The sequence below is a fragment of the Acinonyx jubatus genome, chromosome A1 (genome assembly GCF_027475565.1).
Source record: "Acinonyx jubatus isolate Ajub_Pintada_27869175 chromosome A1, VMU_Ajub_asm_v1.0, whole genome shotgun sequence".
In the NCBI taxonomy this organism is placed as follows: domain Eukaryota; kingdom Metazoa; phylum Chordata; class Mammalia; order Carnivora; family Felidae; genus Acinonyx; species Acinonyx jubatus.
This window is the reverse complement of record NC_069380.1, coordinates 178164399-178187012: the sequence shown is the minus strand read 5'-3', so window position 1 is coordinate 178187012 and position 22614 is coordinate 178164399. Positions and strand designations below refer to the sequence as shown.

At 46.9% G+C, this 22614-nt stretch overlaps 1 protein-coding gene across 2 annotated transcripts in view; it reads left to right on the top strand.

The window, feature by feature from the left end:
* Positions 1–22614, top strand: part of WWC1 (WW and C2 domain containing 1) — a 153866-nt gene that overhangs the window by 38296 nt on the left and 92956 nt on the right. The window contains exon 1 of one of the 2 annotated variants that reach the window (XM_053226680.1): positions 1239–2399. The exons of the other annotated variant lie outside the window; for it this stretch is intronic. Coding sequence (XP_053082655.1) covers positions 2368–2399 — 32 coding nt within the window. The 5' untranslated portion in view covers positions 1239–2367. Of the gene's footprint in view, positions 1–1238; positions 2400–22614 lie in introns of those variants that run through there. 2 annotated transcript variants of the gene reach the window in all.

The following is a 22614-nucleotide window of genomic DNA, read 5'->3' as shown; positions in this document are numbered from 1 at the left end:
CACTTTATTACCTTATTTAATTGTTCATAAAACTTGTTAAGGGAGATATGATCACTTTAATTTCTCAAAATACTAAACTGAATCTTAGAGAACTTAGTTAAATGGCAGAACCGGGATTCAAACACACCTTCATCCACCTGCAGAGTCCTTCCTTTCCTTCCCCCTTCAGCAAACAGGGGAGTCTGTGTGGCTTAAGGCAAGTCACTTTTCCTCTCTGGTCCTCCGTTTTTCTCATCTGTAAAATTTGGACAATGGACTCTATTCAGGAGTTTTCAATATTTCTTTTAAATTTTTTTTATCAGTGGAGCCATTGTGTAAAAAATGACGTGTGAAGCTCTCCCTTTGCTTCTCAATGTCACCGGCCTGCCTGGATATGGGGGTCTCCTATATCCCACATACTCTTGAATAGAACCCAGTTTGAGAACCTTTCAAAGGCCTTTCCAGTGTGGTCTGCCATCTCTGCTTCTGTAATTTGGGATTTAGCTGAAGAACCAGGGCACATTCTCATTTTCAAAAGCAATACCTTGTGGTTTAACACCTCTTTGTGATCCCCAGCCAAAGGGATTCAGCGTGTGTACGAGAACACCCTCCTGTGTGTTTAGAGGCTGGCTTATCTCTAGGGAATAGAGATAAAGTTCATTGTGCGGTTGGTGTTCTGACTTGCTAGGAAACCCATATAAATTAGTAGTTATTGCAAAGAGTTACACTGAGTGGGTTCAAATCCCTGCACCTTCACCTCACAGCTTGTGCCCACGGGTAAGCTACCTAACCTACTCTATCTGCCTAACCTGTTATAGTTTCTTTGGTGTGTTGAGGCAGTGATGCCCAGGCTCTGCTATTAAACTCGGTGGTGTATGTGCTCAACAAATATCAGCCATTGTTAACAATCTTGATTGCAAAGCATGTGTTATTTCTAAGGTACAATGACCATAGTTAAAAATTAGCACTGAGCTGGGAAGTTTTGGGTTATATAAAGATAAGGGTGACAACCCAAGAAAAATGAGCATCATCCTTTACTCCCCTTACCAGCCACCCAACCACCTACACCAACTGATGGTGAAAAATTGTCTGGGTTCTGTGGACACCTGGACTTTGCAACTGTCCTCTCCCTGACCATTCTTCTACGAGGTGGCAAACAGCCCTGCCTGGCGTTCAGATACCCCACTCTCAAACTATATGGCTCTTATGGATGAATTCTCTTTTCCTTACTTTTTATTTCTTTTTTTTTTAAGTTTATTTATTTATTTTGAGAGGGAGAGAGAAAACATAAGCTGGGAGAAGAGCAGAGAGAGAGGAGAGAGCAAGAATTTCAAGCAGGCTCTGCACTGCCAGTGCAGAGCTCGACACGGGGCCCAAACCCACGAACTGTGAGATCACAACCTGAACCAAAGTCCAACACTCAACCAGCTGAGCCACCCAGGTGCCCCTCTTTTCCTTACCAAAGTCCAACACTCAACTGAGTCACCCAAGCACCCCTCTTTTCCTTACTTTTGACTTATTGTATCTTTCAACAAATATACCAGTTGTTCTTAACTGGGAAAGATTTTGACACCTCCTCCCCCATCCGCCTCTACCCCTGGGAACATTTGACAATATCTGTAGACATTTTTGTTGTCATAACTGGGAGGGGGGTACATCTAATGGTTAGAGACCAGAGATGTGGATAAACATTCCACAGTGCTTAGGACAGCTCCCCTACAACCAAGGATAATCTGGCCCAAAAAGTCATCAAGGGCTCATGGTGAAGGCCAAGGTGGAGAAGCCCTAAAATCTATGTTAAGCACCCACCATACAGGCCTGGTGATGAACAAGACAGACCTGGCCCCCTGCTTTTGTGGATCTTGTAGCCCAGTTTGCATTACAGTGGGTACTGGGGACAGATATTACAGGACTAAATAAAGACACAAACATGAAATTGTCATTTGTCTTGAGTTCCATGAAGGAAATAAAATGGTGTCGTTGATGGAGAATGCCCAAGGGGGACCTAATTAAGATGACTCAGATAAAACCTGTCTGGGAAGGTGACAGTTAAACCGGGCTCTGAAAGCCCAGAAGCTAGCCATGCGGAGAGAGGAGAAGGGCATTCCTGGCATGGGTCAGAATGTGCTAGGTGGCTGGAGTAGAGTGAGCCTTGGAAAAAAAATGATCAGAGCTGGAGGAGGCTGGAGAGTCAGACTGGCGGGGCCTTTAGGCCTGGGCAAAAGTGCAAGCTTTGTTCTAAACACAGTGAGAAACCACTGGAAAATCTTTAACAGGGACATGACAGGGTCTCTTTTATTTTCAAAAAATATTTAAAAACTGTGAATTGGAAGGGACTTTTCCTGGGTTAAAAACGTTGAGAGGTGCTAAAGAAACCAGTCCTGGCCCATGACCATTTGCATGTGTGAGAACACATGGAGGTATGCGAAGGGAGGAGCTTTGAGAGGGGGGAGGCAGAGCTGCACCAGCTGGGCTCTTAAAGAGCAGAGGGGTTGGGGTGAGGGACCTGGGACTTGGGGAGGGAGGGAGCCGCCCCTCAGTTGCCAAGGGGGAGGGAATGCCAGTTGACAGGTCATGGGGGCCTGTCAAGGGCACTCCCATCTGATGTGAAGGAGAATATTGTTTGTCTATTTTTGCCAAGTGGGTCTCGCTTCAAGTCCAGGGGCCCCTGGGTTTGGAGAATATCGTTCTTTCTGTGTGTGACAGTTCAGTTTGTGGGTTTGCCCGCCTTTGCCACTTACCCGTCATGTCACTGTAGGTGAGTTACTTATTGTCTGTGTGCCTCAGCTTCCTCATCTATAAAGTGGGTGAGTGCTTACCTCATGGGGCTATGTGGTTGAAGTAAGGTTCTCTTTGTAAAGTGCTTAGCAGAGCTCCCAGTGCATAATCAAGGTTTAATGAATACTAATTATTGTGCAGCTAGCTTAGATAAACAATTTCACAAGTAAAACATTTTTAAAATTTTCTTATTTTTGAGACTGAGAGAGTGTGCACACATGTGTGGGAGAGGGGCAGAGAGAGAGGGAGACAGAGGATCCAAAGCAGGCTCTGTACTGGCAGAGGAGAGCCCAGTGTGGAGCTCGAACTCATGAACCTCGAGATCATGACCTGAGTCGAAGTCAGATGCTTGACGGACTGAGCCACGCAGGTGCCCCACACAAACAATACGTTTAATGTAATCTTTCTAACAACACTGTAAGATAGATACTATAATTTTTTACACAGCTTTGTTGAGATATAATTCACATGTCCTATAAGGAACCCATTTAAAACATAACTATGTAGCTTTTAGTATATTCAGAGTTTTGCAACCATCACCAGAATCACTTTTAGAACATTTTAGCACCCCAGAAAGGAACCCTGTACCCCTTAGCCATTATTCCCTCAATCTCCTCCTACCCCCACTCCCAGCCCTAGATAACCAATAATCTACTTTTTGTCGCTATAGCTTTACTTAGTCTGGGCATTTCATATAAATGGAGCCATTCAGTTATGTGGCATTTTGTGTCTGACTTATTTCACTCACCACGATATTTTCAAGGTTCATCCATGTTGTAGCCTGTATTAGTACTCATTCCTTTTTATTGCCAAATAATCTTCCATTGTGAATATACCACATTTGGTTTACCCATTGGTGACACTTGGGTTATTTCCACTTTGGGCTATCATGAATAATACTGTTATGGAAATTCATTTACAAAGCTTTTCTGTGTACCTAAGTTCATATTGCTCTTGGATATCGGTAGTTACTATTCTTATCCTTATTTTACAAGGAAAGTGAGGCACAGAGTGGTTAAGTTACTTGCCTATATCACACAGCTAATGTGTGATGGAGCCATAATTAGAACTCAGGCAGTCTGACTCCAGAGTCTACGCCCTCCTGAGAGCTTTCTGTGCAGCAGCTACTGTGCATGGAGCCAGAGAGACCAATAGGGCAAAGCAGACACATCCCTGCCCTTGTGAAGCTTACTGGGAGACGCCAGTGCAATAATCAAAGACTCAGGAATCCTAACAGCCAGTGTGACAGCTGTAACAGTAGAGAGTTACAAGGTTCTGGCAGGTGGGTTGGTGGGTCCTGGGACTTGCTCTCATCAGAGGTGCTCAGACTAGGTATGCAGGGTGCAGACATGCTAACCAGGTAGAGAAGGAGGGTGTAAGCCCTCCAGGGTGGGGCCAGTAGAGTGTGCATTCTTTGGAGGCCAAACATTTACTTGGCATTTAGCAGGCACAGAGGGGGCCATATATAATGGATCCTCAGCTCAATACTGACCGAGGGAAACCTCTCCAGCCCAAGCTCCAGGCATGAACAAGTCGTGCTGTTGGATGATACTAATGTCTCAGGGCAGGGGCAGAGCGGGACCCAGATTTCAATCCCCACCTCTCATCGTACACATCAAAAGGCTGGTACGCTTCAGATCTAAACCTGGAATGGTGGTTTTTATCTTTTCATCTTTTTCCTTCCGGGTAACAGGCCTTTCAAATGGGGGAGAATATCCATTCCTCTTCAAAGGGGTACAGGTGTCATTTGCTGATGAAAAATGAATTTGAGGAAAAGTAAGGTGCCAATCAATAGATACACCCCTGCCAAGGGCTTGGCCAGCCAAATCCTCCCCTGACCCCCTCTTAAGTAAGCCATGCAGAGGACCCAGTGATTCACCTACAGTCAGCAAAAGAAAGCCCTTGTCATCTCTTGCTGGCAGCATTTGAGCCTGCCCCCATTTCCCCAGGTGGGCTGACAGTGGGGGGTGTTAGCAAATTGGGATTGCTCCACACATTTAGAGCCACGCTGCTCCCTGCCCAGTGCCGGCAGGCTGCAGGGTCTAGAGTGGAGCATGCAGCCTGTCTCAGACTCTGTCCTGTCTCTGTGGGTGCTGGTTCCAAGAGCTTCATTAGCTGCTGGAACTGGCCTCTCCGTAGTGGGTAGTTTCAGTGCAGAGGGTGGTGAGCGATGGTGGAGCCCACTAAGAGACTTCAGAGGTGGGGAAGGTTAGACACAACTGGAGTCCAGCGGATCTGGTTTTATCTGAATTGTGTGGAGCAGAGGAAGGGAGAGGGAAAAACATACAGATAAAGATTGTACGTTCTGGGGGTCACCAGAGCTGAACCAGGAAGGAACCATGGAAAAGTAGAGTCAGCACAAATGAGGCTGGGCAGGTATTTATTTGGCAGGCACTTGGCTGGGTCCAGGTCACAGTGTTAAGATGCTGTGGGCGAATCGCACATGTGGCACAGCCCCCACCTCCCAGGAGCTTACAGTTCAGCCTGTGATGTGTGTACTCAGGTTTTAAGCGGTGAAATTAAAGTGTTGGATTCATGCTGCTGGGGTTCATGCAGAGGGAGATCCCTAGAGACCTTGTGGAGGCCCTGAGATTTTATAGGACTTAGAAAGGCCGACGCTCATGTGTTCGAGGGTGGTGCAAGGGGTCATGGAACACCTCACATGCTGAGACATCTAAGTAGGAAGGGACCCGGTGACTAGACCATACTGCATAGAGGAGGCAGTTTGTGGAAAGGCAGAGAACTCCCAGAGGGTAGATGAGGAAGATTCTTGACCCAGCTAAGGAAGCCTGTATGTGACGGGGAGCCATTGGAGATTCCTCAGCAGAGAACGAGGGTTTGAAAGCACAGAGGCAGATCATGTTGTACCTGCATTGAGGTCACTGTTGTGGGGCTCCTAAGCATTCCCACCCTGAGCCAGTGGGCTTATCCAAGTGTGCATTGCCAAGTACCTGTGTCTGGGCATCAGGCAGGGAACAAAGGGCATTTTCAGTTCCAAGGTTAAACAACTCATTCCTGTTTATGCCATCCAAGGAACAACTGGGCTCCCAGAGGTTGGAGTTCTTGTTCCATAACCACCGGCCCAGCCCTGAGAGTCCTCCTAAGGCCCCTGCATGCACTTCCCATTGCTGGGGGACTCCCAGTACAGAACTTGCCTGACTTTAGTTCTCTCTCCCATTTGCACAAAGCTGTAGTAATAGCTTTGAAGGTCAAGAAGTCCCCTCACTAGGGGACACATAAGTAGTTTTTTGATGGAAGGACCTAACATTTATTGAATACAAATCATGTGCCATCCACTTGAATTTATTCTTAATAGCCTATGTTTTGAGCGTTTACTATGAAACAGGCACTGTGCTAACCGTGTATCCACATTCTGTCACATACTTTCACAACGGGTGTTAATTGATGATCCCCATCGTATAGGTGAGGAAAACCAAGCCTCAAAGAGAGGAAGTAGTTTGCCCAAGGCTGCAGAGCTCTAGTGATTCTAGAACACTAATGATTCTAGTGATTCTAGAACATTCCTGCTTCCACCAACCACACCATGCTGTTTGTCAGCAACAGCACACAGGGCTGTTTGCAAAAATGTTGTGATTTATACCTCAGAAGTTGAACTCTTGCTTCCAGGGGTGTTTCTTCCTAGTCCTTCGGGGTTCAGAAGGACTGAAGGTTTTTCCCAGCACCCCAACTCAGTCTCCCACTGATGGCATTTCTTGATCATTCATATGCTTCTCCCTTGGCTCAGTTAGGAATAGAGGGCACTGCAACACCTGACTGTAGCTGACAGGAAGCTATCAGGCAGCAGACTCAAACAGAGGCTTTTAAGGCCTCTACATTCTGAGCATTTGAATTAGAGCTCCTCTGATACTTATTTTCCACCTAGAACAGTCAGGATAGGGCCGTGGAAATGTACTAATTATCACTATTTTGCTTGAAGACCTGGGACCATTTCTGTGAAAGGAAAGAAGGTATGTTGGGGTGTTTTAAGGCTTGCAGATAGTTTCTGAAAAGACTTTATTGGCCTGAAAAAATGTTCAGTAGCTTGCAGAATTTTCATTTGTTCCTCGAAGCGTGAGAGAGTCAGGTATCCCATGGAAGAAAATAAGCAGTGAAAACCTGGGTTCCAAGCCTAATTCTTCCACCAATAAGTGATGGCGCCTCGGGCATGTTCTTTCCGTCTGATTCTGTTTCCTCTCCTGTAACATGTGAGTGTTACTTTTGCCTTGTAGAAGTGTCCTTTGGGTCAAGATGAGATAACAGAAGTGATAAGAGCTTTGCATAAGAGCTTTGCAAATTACAAAGTGGGTACACGTGTGTGGGATAACAGTCCATGGTTTCCTTAACTCCTAGAGTTCTTGAAGTCATCTGATGAAACAGTAGATGAGAAAGTACTATGATGAAGGAAAGCCTCTCTGCATGTCTGAGGCACTGGTATAATTGCTCAACCCTCCGCATGTGTCTCCCACCGCAGGAAGCAGGGACAGCTTGACAGAGCAGTGCGGGGGGAGGGGGGTTCCTATTCCAAGGGGAGGTTTCATTTAGAAAAGAAATCACTTAAAATAGAGGTCAAACATTCACCATAAATACTGGGTGGGGGGCGGATTTTATTAGGACTTTGCTTTTGAGAAACAAAACTGAAAGTTATGACAATAAGTGTATTTTATGTTCTAGTCAACAAAATTTAAGTCATAGTTGCAACTGTGCCGTAATGCTTAGTATGAACAGAGTGAGTTCCCTTTTGCATAATTATTTTGGCACAATTAACAATAGCAAAAAGAGCTTTCTCTCCTCACGTGACCTTCCCAGCAGACTCATAAGGAAGGTCATTTTTGCAAAATACGAGAGAGAGCTTCAGCAGCTCCCAAGGGCCTCATTTATTTCCTTATTTAAAGGGCCTCTTTTGTCTCTTCACCCCGGCGGGTCTTCTCAGTTGTTAACTGAGGAGCTCTGCCACTTTTTGGACCCAGTGTGACTACTTCTTTGGCTTTGCTTTCACCAACTTCATGAAATCCCACATCATTTAGAATATTAGCTATTTCCCTTTCCGTTGATGTGCATTGTACTTGCACTGCTTTGTCGATTGCTGAGACATCCAACCAAACCCACGAGGATGCTGACCTGAAATGTTAACGGGCTAGACACTGATATTAGATGGGGAATAATATTTGAGTAGTGCTGATTTTCTAAGTACTTCATTCATAGGTGAAGTTTTTAGATCATGAGGACTGTTGCTTCCCTAATTGATCTTCTAAGTACAGGGATCAAGATAATAATTATCTAGTCATTGACTTTCCCATGACTAAGCGTGTGGGCTCTGGAGTCAGGACACTTGGGTTTCGATCCCAGCATCTACTTGTACCATCTGTGTGACTCTTAACAAGAGACAACAGAATCTCAAGTTTCCCCACCTGTATAAAAGGGGAAAATGTTCATTGCTACTTCACAGGGTTTTTATGAGGATTAAACAAGATAGCTGCAGTAAGAGCTTACTTTAGTTCCTGGAACTCAGTATAGCCTCAGGAAATATTAATTATTGTGTTTGCTTTGGTAGCACATATACTAAAATTATTATTATTACTACCAAGTATTGTCTGTAGTTTTTACCAGAATTTTTTTATTCCTCTGTGGCCCAGTTTTTCTGTGGAGCTGCAGTTCACAATGGCAGTGACACTCTACATCCAAATCCAAGGTCTAAAATTAACGAGGCTGCAATAGGACAGAAGCCTCTTAGAACCACATCAAGGCTGGGAATAAGAGTATTGCCAGCAGTCAAGGACTTTGTGTGGTGTGAGGAGCTCTGCCCTACACCGCCTTGTCAGGGAGAAATGACTGATCCCATCTCAACGGAAACAGATGGCCAAGGGAGGCAGGCACCTTCAAGAGCCGTGGCCTGGGATGCCACAGCACTGGCTCTCCAGCTGCATGGAGCTTAGGCCTCCCTGGAATTAATTAGGTGCCTTGTGTCTGATATAAGAAGCAAAGAGGAGAAGGGTGTGGGAAGGGCAGGTTTATAGACCCATGTCAGCAGATCTGGAGTTATGCTAGGAATCTGTATTTTGGAGATGCAAAAACACTTTAAAGAGATAGCACACACATTGCACTTACCAGGCATGCCTGAATGCTTGTTGAGGGAATAAATGCATGCAGAATACACTGTTTTGCTGTAAGCAAAGGAATTCAGCTGAGCCATTGTTGAGAAACCTGTGTGACTAGTTAGAATTAGTTAAAAAGTAAAAGCTGAGGACCTCCCAGGGCCCAAGTTTGGAATGCTCTTTGAGTGAGATAGTTCCATAAATTGGTGGTGGTTTAGAAATGATTGCCAGACATGCCTTATTTTTTAACGGGATGGTGGATGTTTTGGTACCTATAAAATGATTTGTGGAGCCATGTGGTTAAGTCAGGAGCTGTGTCACCGTCAGTCCCCCAGATGCTTTCTGTCTGACATGGGGGCACTGGACAAATGCTCTGAGGGTCTGCTGGGAGTCTCAGGGGCCATAAAGAACAGGGGGAGTTGAGCAGAACAGGAAATACACCTATAGCCCCTGTCTTAGATAGGCATTATTTCCTAATCCTAAGAAAATCATTCTGAATCTGGGACACTGGGCTTGTTACTCTAGGTTTCTTCTTCCTTTCCTGATGGGGTCCTCAGAAATCACCCCCAGGCATTGGCAAGAACCCCTAACCCACTAGACTGGCCCCTGAGTGACAACAGTCCTTCTCAGGGACCATGGCCAGGGTCTCTCCAGGTCATCTGCCGTGACTTTGGAGCACTGGGGTGTGTGCTGTTTCCTGGGGCCTAGGATACTGTGAATTCTTGCTTTAACTAACTGGTTTGGTCCAGCTGTGCTCTAGGGCAGACTCTCCCAGAGTGAGACAGTTCCAAGGGGACTGATTCTCTCGTCCACCATGTTGGAGCGGTTCACTCTCAGATTCCAATCTTCCTTCCACAGTGCTCACCTCACCTTGCCTTGCCTGGAGAGGGAATTTGGAAATCTGTGCCACAGATCCCAGTGGCTGCTCTAGGATCTCCTTGCACCTTTTGTCGAGATACTCGTGTTGAGGAAGCAGTCTTACAAAATTTTTGCTCATTCTGTTGGGACATGTTTGTGGTTCTCCCACCAAGATGGAACTAAAACCCTGTTTTTGCCATTCTGACAGTTCATGGCCCAATCTGGACACAGGCCTCGTTTTCTCACATACATCCTGAATTGTAGTGTCAGGGGAGGGGTCTAAAAAAGGGGAAGAGGAAGCCATGTGTGGATCTATTTCGTTTATTAACTACCCTGGGTGAAATCTGATAGTGATTTTTTTTATAAAGTCATTTTTAGGCAAAGTCAGCCCAAAAGCCAAATCCCTATATGTTCATTATCACCATAAGCACCGGGCATTATTCTGTGCCCTGACCACTGGGGAAACTGCAGTGATCTACACAATTCTGATGCTTGTCCTTGAGGGAGGTCACTGTCCACAAGGAAAGACTGTAAGTCATTTGAGGTGAAGCTGGGATCTAACCTGGTCTGAAGGGCCAGAGGAGTGTCGTTCTTGTGATAGTGATTTAGTTATTTGTAGTACCTACCATGGCAAAGAGTACTGAGTGTAGAGTATCAAGCACCTATTCTGCCTAAGCACTGTGCAAACACCTGGCATGCCTGGGCCTCTTTACCCTGTGAGGTGGGTGCTAACTGTCAGCCCCATTTGGCAGGTGTGGGGTACTGCACGGAGAGATGAAGTGATGGGTGCAGAGCACACAGCTTGCCAAATGACAGAACAGGCCCTGAGCTCCCGGGATATGACTGCAGTGTTGTGCGTGTGTGTGTGTGTGCACGTGCATGCATGTGCCTGCGCACACGTTGAGGTAGGGTGCAGCTCAGGGAGACCCAAGCTGTTGCCCTCACCCTCTCTACTGTTCTACTGCCAAGGACGGGCACGTCCCCAGGATGTTTGCAGGCTTTATTCCGCCTGGGCACTTACCCAGGCTCCTTTAATCCACGGCCGGATGGGAAGCGCGCTGGCACTGCCTGCAGAGGGAAGGGCCACACATCATTGTCCCTTTGGGGAAACACACCTCTCAGCAAGTTCCGGGGTGGGGTGGGAGCTTGGCCGCGAGCACAGGCCTGCCTTTATCCCACCTCGATGTTGGAGCGGCCGGAGGACAGCTTCTCTGACTTGCCAGCTGGGAGTGATGGCCATCACAAACAAGGGCTTCTCCAAGGAGGAAACACAAAGGCTCCCTCCGGAAAGCTGGGGGCATGGAGGATAGAGGAGGAGGCTGGTTAGGGTCCACTTGAGAAACACAAAGGAAGATAGAAATTATCAACCCAGGAAAGAGCCTTATGAGGCCTTTCCCGAATGTGGCCTAAGAGGAATTTGGTTGGGGTGGGGTGCCCAGTTCCCAGACTATAATCTGGGTTCTTGGCAATGTAGGAATAAAGGGGTTTCTCTCCTGGTGGAAAAGTTCCTGAGTAGTCTGGAAATTATAATAGCTAACATGCCTTGACTGCTTTTCATATGCCAGATATGATGCCTGGGGTGGTACACTCATTGTCCTGTAAACCACCCATAGCCCTGTGAGGTGGGAACTACTGTTACCCCATTTTACAGAGGAGAAAATTGAGGCACAGCAAGGCTGTGAATGCCTGACATGCCTGGGGTTCTGGAACAAGCTGGGTTCTACATCCAGCTCTGCCACTGAGTGACCATGGCCAAGTCAATTCCCCTCCCTGGGCCTCAGTTTGCCCATCTCCACAATGAGTAGATGTGATTTCAAAGTCTTCAGTACTGAGGTGCCATTATTGTGTCACAGGGACTTTCAGGGTCACTCGGCCACAGAGGGGCAGGACCTCTTGGGCACCTAGGTTGTTAACACCCCAGTCTAGTTCTCCCCATGCACACCTATTTCTGAGCAAGCCTCCTGAAATCTCCTTTCATATACAGCATTCCCCCACTTTACGACTGTAGGGAGGTTTTTGTTTTTGTTTGTATTAAATATTTTCCACCTCTAGGTTCCAGAGACCCCCCCTTTTCTCTTCCCTATAAAAACTTCCTGCCTCCTGTCCCTCTCTGCAGGACCTACTCATGGTCAAGCAGCCTCGCCTTCAGTATATCCCTGTAGGCGGTATTACCAGCCCTCTAATACTCACTGTGCACCTGTCACAGAATTTGCCCACGGTCACACAGTCAGTGAGTGGCTACTCCAAGCTAGGAGTGACATCCTGGTCTCTTACAAGGCAATAGGATCCTCAAGGAATTCTGTTTTCCTTCTCCCTCATTAAACTGGCTCTTCACTTTGCTTCTGCTGGCAGATAGCAGCACAGGGCTGGGAATGAGCTTGAGTGCTTCTGGCCCACTGGGCCAGGGTCTTCCAAACCCTCCTGCTTGGAGAAGAGGTGGTCTGGACCAGCAGCTCCACCAGCCCCAACCTTGTAACTAACAGGTTGCAGAAGACACAGGTACAAGGTTTCTTAGTGACCTTGGTCTCCTCAAAGCAGTACTCAACATTTCACCTAGCAGAAAGGGTGGTGATCCACTTGGGCCCTCCAAATGTGAGCTGTCTCTACCTCTGCTATTTAAAACACCTGTTTCATCTTTTATCTCCAGGTTATTCTTACAGGGTCCCGTGGAAAAGCCCTCAGCTGCATTGGACATTAAATACTAGAGGCCACAGGGGCATCTGGGTGGCTTGGTTGGTTAAGCGTCCAACTCTTGATTTTGGCTCAGGTCGCTATCTCACTGTTAATGAGATCGAGCCCCATGTGGGGTTCTGTGCTGACAATATGGAGCCTGCTTAGGAATCTCTCTCTCCCTTTCTCTTTGCTCCTCCCTCACTTGTGCACGTGATCTCTCAAAATAAATTAAAAAAAATAAAACATTTAAATACTAGAGGTCACATACTGGAAAAATCCAGGAAAAAATTGCTGTTGGCTTAGTGATAGTGTCAGGCCATAGCTTCTCTCACCTCCCAACTCTGCCTGTTGCTTTGTTGGTTTCATTCTCAGTTTTGATGTGATGGGCTTCTAGGATTCAGGACAAGTCCAGAAAGAGGTTTCTCTCCTTCATGGCTCAGTCAGAAGTTCTGGCTCTCACTGGCCCATGCTGGGTCACTTGCCTGCCCCTGACCAGGAGCCATGGTTTGGGGGCACAGCATGGAGGGTTGGTCAGGCCTGTATCTCCAGAGCTGGGGTGAAATCACCTCCCCACCAAAGCACACGGGCTGTGAATCCTAGAGAGGTGATGCCCCCCAGAAAATTGGCAATGTGCCCACCCAGAGAGGTAGAAATCGGTGTTTGGCAGCAAAATCCCAACAACTGTCCTTCATACTTTCCCCTGCTGGTCCCCAGGGCCAGTCCAAGAGACTGTCCACATGGACCAGGTGTACTAATTTTCCCACATACCCTGGGCCCTCTATTTTTAAGCTATGTTCTCTTTTTCTCCACTCAGAGATGAATGGTATCTGGCCAAAGGCAAGATGAGGCAGGAAGCAGGGAGGAAATGGAGGAGAGCCTGTCGTTATCATGATCATTCATTCATTCACTCGTTCATCTCCTCATTGGCTTACTCAGCTATGTGTTCAGCAAATGCACATTAATGCCTAAGACTGCAGACATTGGGTTAAGTAAGGGTTTTCCAAACTTCAGTCATTGGTACATCTTCTTCCTATTTTCCCTCTTCCCAACTGTGGGCAAAAGCCATGAAGCAAAATAATGTTCTCAATCCCTAGCTCACAGTTCATGGGGAGGCTGTGAACCTGCAGTCTGATCTAACTTTATGCAAAAAGGAGCCTGGCAGATGTTGTAGGTTAAGGACAGAGTTATCACCGGACTGAGACTGTTCTCGTTGGAATCTGAAAATCTAAAGGGGAATTGAAAAGGGTATCCTTTTCTCACTGAGAGACCCAGTGCTTACTCCTGCCTTTACATATGCCACGTGGAGTGTCCTGTGTCCCACGGAAAAGCGTGGTATCCACACGGGCTATGTAAAATACTGATGGCATTCAGAAGTGAATGCAACATACACTTGGCCTCAAAGCAACTTGCATTCTAGTAGGAGAGAGAAGGGCAGGACACAATGGGAAGGAGGTCCAAATGAAGTGCTGGAAGACCAGAAGAGAATGCCCCCTGGGGCACCTGGTGAAGGTGGGGGTGGGGGGTCTTGATGCCCGGGGGTGAGTTTCCCCAGAGAAGGGGGTCAGGCATCTCTGGCAGAGGGGGAGTGTGAGAAGGGCAGGGAGACAGCAAGGCAGCATACACAGATATGCTGGATCTGTGCCAACTCAGATCCTGATGGTGTCGTTTAGTAGACTCTCCACTCAGCCCTGAGACCAGCGTGGCTGCCCAGTGACCTTCTCATTCCCTGTATTCTTTCCATCCAGGATACCCTGGTTGGCTCCACATTCTCTGCCCAGTCATCCTGGAATGATGTAGTGGGTGGCTGGTGCAGTAAAAGAAGCTGATGTGGATTCAGACTCCAGAGCTGCCCCTTCCCACCCTTAGGACCCTCTATCCAGTTAACTGGCACTAATCTGAGTACCCACCTCGAGGATGGTTGGGTGTGTAGAATGAGACAGGGCACACAGAGCGCTGAGCACAAAACCAGGCACGGGGTAAGAGCTCAATAAACATCAACGACTACAACCTGAAAATATGTTGCATACACACTTACTGAGTATACCCAGTAATTGAGACATTCTTGGCTTCCTATCCCCACTGCTTCCCAACTCTGACTTTAAGCAGGTTAACCTCCCTGAGCCTTAGTTTTGTCATCTGAAGAATGGGACCTCTCTGCCAGGTGATCAGATAACATTGACGAAGCAAGAACCACACAGTATCCCCTTGACAGCTACTTCCTGTGCCTGAGTGACCTCAGCTGTGCTTTGGGTTTGTCCCTTGATTGTTCCCTTACCATTCATTGAATTCCAACTTGGTGCCGGGGCCTTCCATTCTTCATTTTTCTGATTGTGAAAATCACTTGGTATGTTTTAAACTTGGTTTTAAAACTTCCCTGTTTTACTAATGGCATGGTGCGTGGTGGTTAAGAGCACAGAAACTGCTTGCGGGGGTTCAGACCCCAGCTCTACCACTTTCCAGTTGTGAGGCCTCGAGCAACTGGCTTACCTTTTCCAGTCCTCAATTTCCATCTAAAATGCGGATGACAATCCTTAATTAGACAAAGTAGAATCTTCCCACAGGATTGCTGTGAGGATTAAATTGAGTTGGTGTGTGTAACTCTTATGTTGGTGCTTGCCACACAGTAATGCTCTGTAAATGAGAACTATCACGGTCATGATCACTAATAAATCGAAGTTACTCAGCTGGTGCATGGCTGAACTCCAATTTGAACCCAGACCTGTGTGCTACAAAGCCCACCCGTTCCTTCTACCTCACTAGCAGCCTTCTCTCCCACTTGGAAACCCTCCCCTGGGTCTCTCAGACTCACACTGGCAGGTCTACTCACCTCCTCCTCCTGCCTTCCCTAAGGAAAGGCCACCCTGACCTCTCCCCTCACCTCCCCCCACCCCCAGCTTCCTTGGAGCTACACCACCGTGACCAGCCTGGCTCTTCCTTCCAGAATTTTCTTCCAGTGCCACGCTGTTCTTCCAGACCCTGAGGCAGTTCTTGCCCTTTGCATGTAAAGTTCTTAAGTAAAGAGACAAGAAGCTACTAATGTGCAAACTTAATGACAGCCCTGCTCCTGGCATCCACCAGCTTTGACCTTGCTGAGCCTTCTCATCTCCCACCCCAAAGAATGAGGGTTGGCGCCCTTCCCCTCCCTAAGCCCCCAAGGGGGCTGGACTGCCTTTGCCTCTGAACTGAGGTCTTGCCAGCTGTTGATTTATAGCCGTGTACCATTGGGCCAGCCACAGCCCCTCTCAAGGCCTTAGTTTCCTCTGCTGCACAGGGCATGGTTGTGAAGGTAGGAGACATACAACATTATTTATTTGGTTGAACAATCCCTGCCCTTAGGCTTCCTGCCTCCTTTCTGGAGCCTCCTGGGAATACTCCCCCATGCACAAATCTCTCCTTTTTGTGAATCCTGTGGCACATTTCACGAAAGTTTCGTTTTGAACAATGTCTTCATTGTTTTCATCCCTCCATGTATATTATCATGTGTGAATGAATATGTGTTTATTTCTAGCTGATTTTAAGCTCATATATAGTATTTGGTGCCAGGTGCATAAAAGCTGTGTAAAAGTTATTTGTTCGTTGGCTTAGGCTCTTTCAAAAAATGAATGTGTTGTCATCTTTTGTTTTTCAGTATTGATGCACTTGAGCAGATAGGGGTTCATTATTGAATGCTTTCTCGTTGGTTTTCCTGTTCTTTAGGGAAAAGCAAAATTTTGAGTATTTGGATAAATTTCTAAAGTACATTTTAGCTTACTAAAAAATCATCCTTTCTTTTCCACATTCTACATTTTTGGGGAACCTGGGGTGTGCCTGGCACTAGCAGTGCCCTGTGTACAAGAATAAATAATTATTCCTGAAGTTCACGGGATGCGTGGGTGTTCACCATGGACCCAGTTCCAGGGCCTGACTTTTGCCAGCCTGGAGAGAGAGGTTACTGGATGCCCACGGAGTCCACTCCATCAGCGAGTTTCTCCTTGGTGGACCTGTTTTGGGTCTGCCAGTTCAAAGTCTTTGCAAGGAGGTTTCTCAGGGCCTGTTCTTCGGGGGGTTTTCAGTTCGCCTTGGACTTTGTGGAGGGCATTGAGTTCAAGGTGAACCTATTATAGGCCTTGGAGTGGACTGTGTGCTTTGTGCCCCTGGGACTCTTTGCAGGAGTCTGGAGCTGGCTTTGTAAGTGTTGGGCTCAGTGACTTTACCTTGGGAGAGAGAGAAAGGGGGGAGAAGACCCCTCAAAAAAAGCCCCCACAAACTCAAAACCTTTCCCTTTGAAAAGGAAGGAATGCTCACGAGTCCTATGTTTCATTCATTCAGTAGATAGTAGAGAACATCAACTATTTCTGTGCTCCATTATAGTAAGACAGTGGCAAGTTAGGCCTGTCGGCTCTGTTTATGTGGCAAAGACAGACAGTCCACATGTCAACAAGCAGATACAGAGATGGGAAGTCTTGGGAAAGTAGAAGGAAGCAAAGGAACTCATGCTTGTTGAGCCCTGTTCTGTGCTGGGGGCATGCTGTATGAGGCCACAGAGGGGAAGAGCGTGGCACAAGCCCTCATAGCTGGGAAGCCAGCTCTCTGTGGTCCCAAAGACCTTGCCTGCTCCCCTGACCTAAGTAAGGTAGGCTCCAGTCTCCTCTGTGTTGATGTCCATGGAAAAGAAGCAGTAGTACCTCAGTGTCAGGCAAGGGCTCTCTGTGTCAGCTGGGCTGGGAGAGGCCCTAGCCCATGCCCTACTCTGGTCTGGGGATCTTCTGTAGTGGTGGAGCAGTGGCTCACCAATAACTGAAGCCCATAGAGAATCCACAAGGATCCTTCCCACTCTCCAGTGTCAGCTCCTTCCCCCAGGCCTATAAGCAGACTATCCAAGGGCTGCAGAATGCCTGTGCTAGAAGGAGATCCACTTCTACACGCTGATGATTATTCTAATGAGTGAAATGAGAGTAGGGGCCCAAGGCCTCTGTCACTACCCACTGTGATGTGCGCTCCCAGGGGAAGGAGAATGGACTGTTGCCACATTTCTCTAGTTGCGAGCTGGGAATGAGGAAGGAGACCCATTGAGAGAGTTCGCGGTGGAGAGGAACAAGCAGTGGGCCAGGGCTCAGGTGGCCTGTCTAATCTTGTTACAAACCCAGGAGCCCTGTCAGTTTAGGAAAGTCTCAGAGTGTCTGGTTTGCTCATCTGTAAAATGGGGAAGTGATGATGATGGTAAAAATTCTGTTGTCCTGATAGTTTTTTGAGACTCAAATAAGGTCAGGCATGCGGAAGAACTCTGAGGACCCTGAAGTATTTCTTCATTTGCAAATTTCCCTTTGTTAGGACAAGCAAAACTTGGAAGGTAGAAGGCCTCTCTGTGAACCCTGCTGGGAATTCCAGTGAAATATTTCCTTCTTCATTTGTTCTTTAATGAGTTCATTTATTCATTCAGTAAACATTTGCTTGGTGCCCATTCATGTAAGATGCTGAGGTTACCATGATTGATAAGACACAGCTCAGGCCCTCTTAAAACTCATGGAAGTGACAGACACATAAACAATGAAAGGACATACGGTAAATAATAATAATAATAATAATAATAATAATAATAACAACTCTTCAACCCCTGCCTTAGATAAACAGATGCCCAGGAAAAGACGTTCTAGGCAGAAGGAATAGCAAAGACAAAGGCATGGAGCATCGGAAATAGCATGGAGTATGCATTGAGTGGTCTTGGAGCCGTGTGTCCTCACCAGAAGCAGCAGGAAGCTGCCATTTTTCTGAGCCAGAACCTTGTCAAGACAGAGGAGTTTGGGGGAGTGGGTGAGAGTTGTTTTAATAGCTCCTATGGCCAAGTATTCAAACTATGGTTTTACCAGTTTGTGTTCTGACAGGATGATCTGATCTCCATCAACTTTCAGTTTGACACAGACTATTCCAGGCTGCCCCCTCTTTATTACCCTCCTCTGGCACTCCTCCAGCAAAACCTAACTGGTTATAATTTCGGGTGATTGACAGTGGTTTGGTTTTCTTCTATGTTCTTCTACCCATATGCCTTTGGGAGGAGGATCTAGAAATAATTATCAAGTCTCTCCAGGCCCTTTCACCTCAGCCCCTAGACAGCCTCCCAGGCTGGTCCCTTTGGGGGTCTGCAGGCTTTGGGGAGGAGACCCAGGGGGGCTGAGTGTATTCCTCTGCTGGCAACCGGCCCAGGGCCGCGCTGGGAGTCCCACTGGCCTCCACTGTGCTTCCTGGCTCCACTCCTCAGCAAGGATCATGTAACTAGTGTTTCTGCTTGTTTTCTTTCAATGTTTTAATACATTTCTATACTTTGAATTTTTCTCTAAGAAAATTAGGGTTCATTTTGAAATGACTTTTTTTTATGAAGGGGTAGGAAGAGGTTCTAAATAGAAGAACTGAAATGGAGTAGGAAGATATACTTGGTATTTTTAGTGTTTTTTCTGTCTTTTTTCTGGTTATAAAAACAGCAGAAAGAAAAAATCTCTGAACATTACCCCACCACTGAAAGGTGAACATGGTCAACATTTTGGCATTTTTCCTTGTAGTCATTTTTCCTTTTTCTTGCAGGCAGGTAAGATTACGCTGTGTACACAATTTCTTTCTTTCTTTTTTTTTTTTTTTGAATATTTTTATTTTATTTTTGAGAGAGAGAAAGACAGAGCATGAGCAGGGGAGGGGCAGAGAGAAAGAGAGACACAGAATCTGAAGCAGGCTCCAGGCTCTGAGCCATCAACACAGAGCCTGATGCAGGGCTCACAAACCGTGAGATCATGACTTGAGCCAAAGTCAGATGCTTAACCGACTGAGCTACCCAGGCATCTCTTCCTGCACAGTTTTGTATTCTGCTTTTTTATTCCCTCTTAAATTCTGTAATATAAGCATTCTTTCCTGTATCATCCAAAATGTTTCATGAGAAACATTTCAAACAGTTGCATTGAATGGTTATTACCCACCATTCATTCCCTATCAATTTTGAGGCTGTGTCCATCTTTTTGTATGACAAACAGTGCTGCATTAAACATCTTTGTGTATAAAACGTTGCACCTGAGTAGGTTGAAAACAGTGAGACAAGTGAGGCCCCTTGTCTTTGAGGAATCAGGTGCTTCTCTGACCCCTGTTTTATCGGTCATCAGCCTTGACTTCTGCTCCCAGGGCTCCAAGATGAACGTCTCTATTAGTTTACCTAATACACAGTTCTTTTCCTCCTTGTCTTTCACACCCTCACCTGTGGTTTTCCCAATAAAATTCCTAATTTCCAGTTTGTAGCTGGGTGTAAAGATAGCCTTTATTTTCTCTTCTTACCAGTTTTCCTTCTTTTTTTAACCCCCCTTCTTACCAGACTTTATTGTTTAAACCTATAGCGGATAGTTTGGTTTTTTTTTTTTCTTCTTAATGATTATTTATTTTTGAGAGAGAGAGAGAGAGAGAGCGTGAGGAAGGGGCAGAGAGAGAGAGAGCGAGAGAGAGACAGAACCTGAAGCAAGCTCCAGGCTCTGAGCTGTCAGCACAGAGCCTGGCCCAGAGCTCGAACTCACGAACTACGAGATCATGGCCTGAGCCAAAGTCGGAGGCCTAACTGACTGAGCTACCCAGGTGCCCCCTGCTCTTTTTTTTTATTTTGTTAATGTGTCTTTATTTTTGAGAGAGAGAGAGACAATGCGAGCAGGCGAGGCAGAGAGAGAGGGAGACAGAATCTGAAGCAGGCTCCAGGCTCTGAGCTGTCAGCAACAGAGCCCTGTAAACCTATAGGGGATAGTTTTAAATTAATTCCCTCTTCTGGCCCCCCCAATAGTGTAAGTCAGAGATCTCCACTCATTTTTTTAATTAAGATCTAAATTCAAGTCCTCAAGCTGCCTCTTATAGCTGAGCAGCCTTGGGCAACTTAATGTTGTTCTCTAAGGCTCCTCTCATTTATGCCAGGGCTCATATGAGCCACTTAAACGGCTTGCTGTGAGAGTTTAATGCCATGTTGTACACATAAGGGACTGAGCATGTGCTAGCGTTATTACTCTCTGGAGGTTTTGACGCTTGGTCCTTACAGAGGAGCACTGACCTTCAGATATTAGATTTTCATGACAAAATGGCACCATGAAATGCCACATCTGGAAGGGTCTGGTTGAATCCATTCCCCTTGTTTCATTGATGGCGAAACAGAGGCCCAAGGACGAAAAGGACTTGATCACCATCACCTAGATGGAGAGAAGATACATAGCAGAGCTTCTCCTATAGGCAGGCAGTGAGGACTGATGACTTCAGAGTCCAGATGGAGCCCTTCCAGGCCAGCTGGATGCACCCTTTGATATCCAGACCCTAGGCGGGCTCAGGGTGGGGATCAGCTGATATCTCAGATCCCACCCATTGCCTTTAAAGCCCCCAGATCAATCTCAGAGCAGTTAGGAAGCTTGTGGAATATTAGGAACACTGTATATAGTCTCTTGCACTGCGCAGGTGATCTTTTGTGACACCTCTCTCCCTCTCTCTTCCTCTCCCCACAATCCTCTTGGGCCAGTTGGATATTCATACATTCTCCCCTGGCACTGGAGCTGAAGGCGGCTGCCAACTTGTGGGTTTCTTTTCAGTGTGGCTCACCATCTGGAGTGGCCACCTGGCCTCCTTGTGGGGTGTATGTGTGCGTGTGCGTGTGCTCGGGCACCCGTGTCCCAGGGCCGGGGTATTGTGTCCCCTCTCTGTGCTTGAATGGCTGAATGAACAAGAGCAAGAGAACAGAGCACAGAAGACAATGCCCAGAAGTCATCCCGGCAGTATGAATGAATAATTCATATTGTATCTGCTGCTTTCCAGGGCTTCCTGAAATAGCTGTTTTAATTGCTTATTTGTTTCGCTGCTGACTTTAATTCAGCTGTCTTCAGCTCAGAACACTTTGGTGTTGAACGTTCACTTGTTAGGTAGGGCTTTCCTTCAGGGAACAACATTCTATTTATTTTCTTCTTTAAAAAGGAAATGATGGGAGGAAAATAAACCCTTAAAAAAAGTCCTATTTCTTAGAGGTGAAACCATTTTCTTTTCAACTCCTGTGCAAAGCTCCTTTGTAGTCAGTTACTGTAGTCCTCTGTGATCTTGGAAAATAAGGAAGTAGCAGTCAGATGGACAGACAAGGTGAGCTTCTGGGCTAGATCAGTCTGCTCACTGTGATGCAGTCAGCAGACACTTGGGTGTCTGCAGCTTTTCAGATTCTCAGACACAGCCAGGCCATGCCGGCTTGTGCTTTCCTAGAGCAGCCAGCTGCAATATCTAGGAGAGATATCAGGAAGGTCCTAACTGTCTAGGTGGGCAACCCAGGAAGCTGCGTTGGCCCTGCTGCCCATAGGATAGTGTTAGGGGGTGTGGGGGGCAGAGTCATGCCCCCCCAGGGCTTTGGCAGGTCACATCTAGTGTCAAATACATGGTTCAGCTTTGAAAAGGCTTCTTTCAGTGATCCTGGTGGAAAGCCTTGGAAAAGAGGGGTGGTTGGAAGCCAGGTTTTTGGAGCCCCTGATATATGCATACAGGGGCAGCAAGAGATAGCAAGATATAGAGTTTGGAGGGCCCAGGCTGATAGAAGTTGTGTGGGCTATAGCATGAGATGGCAGGTGTCAATCTGAAGACACAAAGGGTGCCCAGAATACCCTTGATGGTTGCAGAGATAGGGCCAGTGGACTCTGTGATCTAGTCCTGCACCTGTAGAACAAGATCCTGTAAAGCTGGCAGGCCAGGTACTGCCAGCTGCCCCCACCCCAGCCCCCAGCCCTGCTTGGCCTTCCATCTGCAAAGGGATGCAAAGTGAAAAAAGGCATTTGATGTGAAATAAATAGGAAAGAAAATGATGCTCACTAAGGGCCTACTATAAATAGACCAGCCCAGTAGTTGAGAACCTGAGTTCCTGGATCAGATCCAAATGCTGTCTCCATGCTCACTGGCTGTGGGACCTCAGGCAAGATACTGTGTGGGACAGGAACTCAGCAAACACTGGCAAAGGGCTGATACAGTCTGCCTACATGGCTGTGCTCTGGGAGAGGATGGGTGACCGTGACCAGGCTCTGCAGAGTGGGGCGGGAGGCAGAAAGCTTTCATGGAGAAGGAGAGGCATTTCTTGAACACAAGGTTGGATACCATTCTTTAAAGCCCCTGCGGTTATGGGGCACCTGGGTGGTTCAGTCGGTTAGGCTTCCAACTCCTGATTTCTGCTCAGGTCATGATCTGTCAGTACATGGGTTTAAGCCTCAGGTCGGTCTCCACGTCAGCTCTG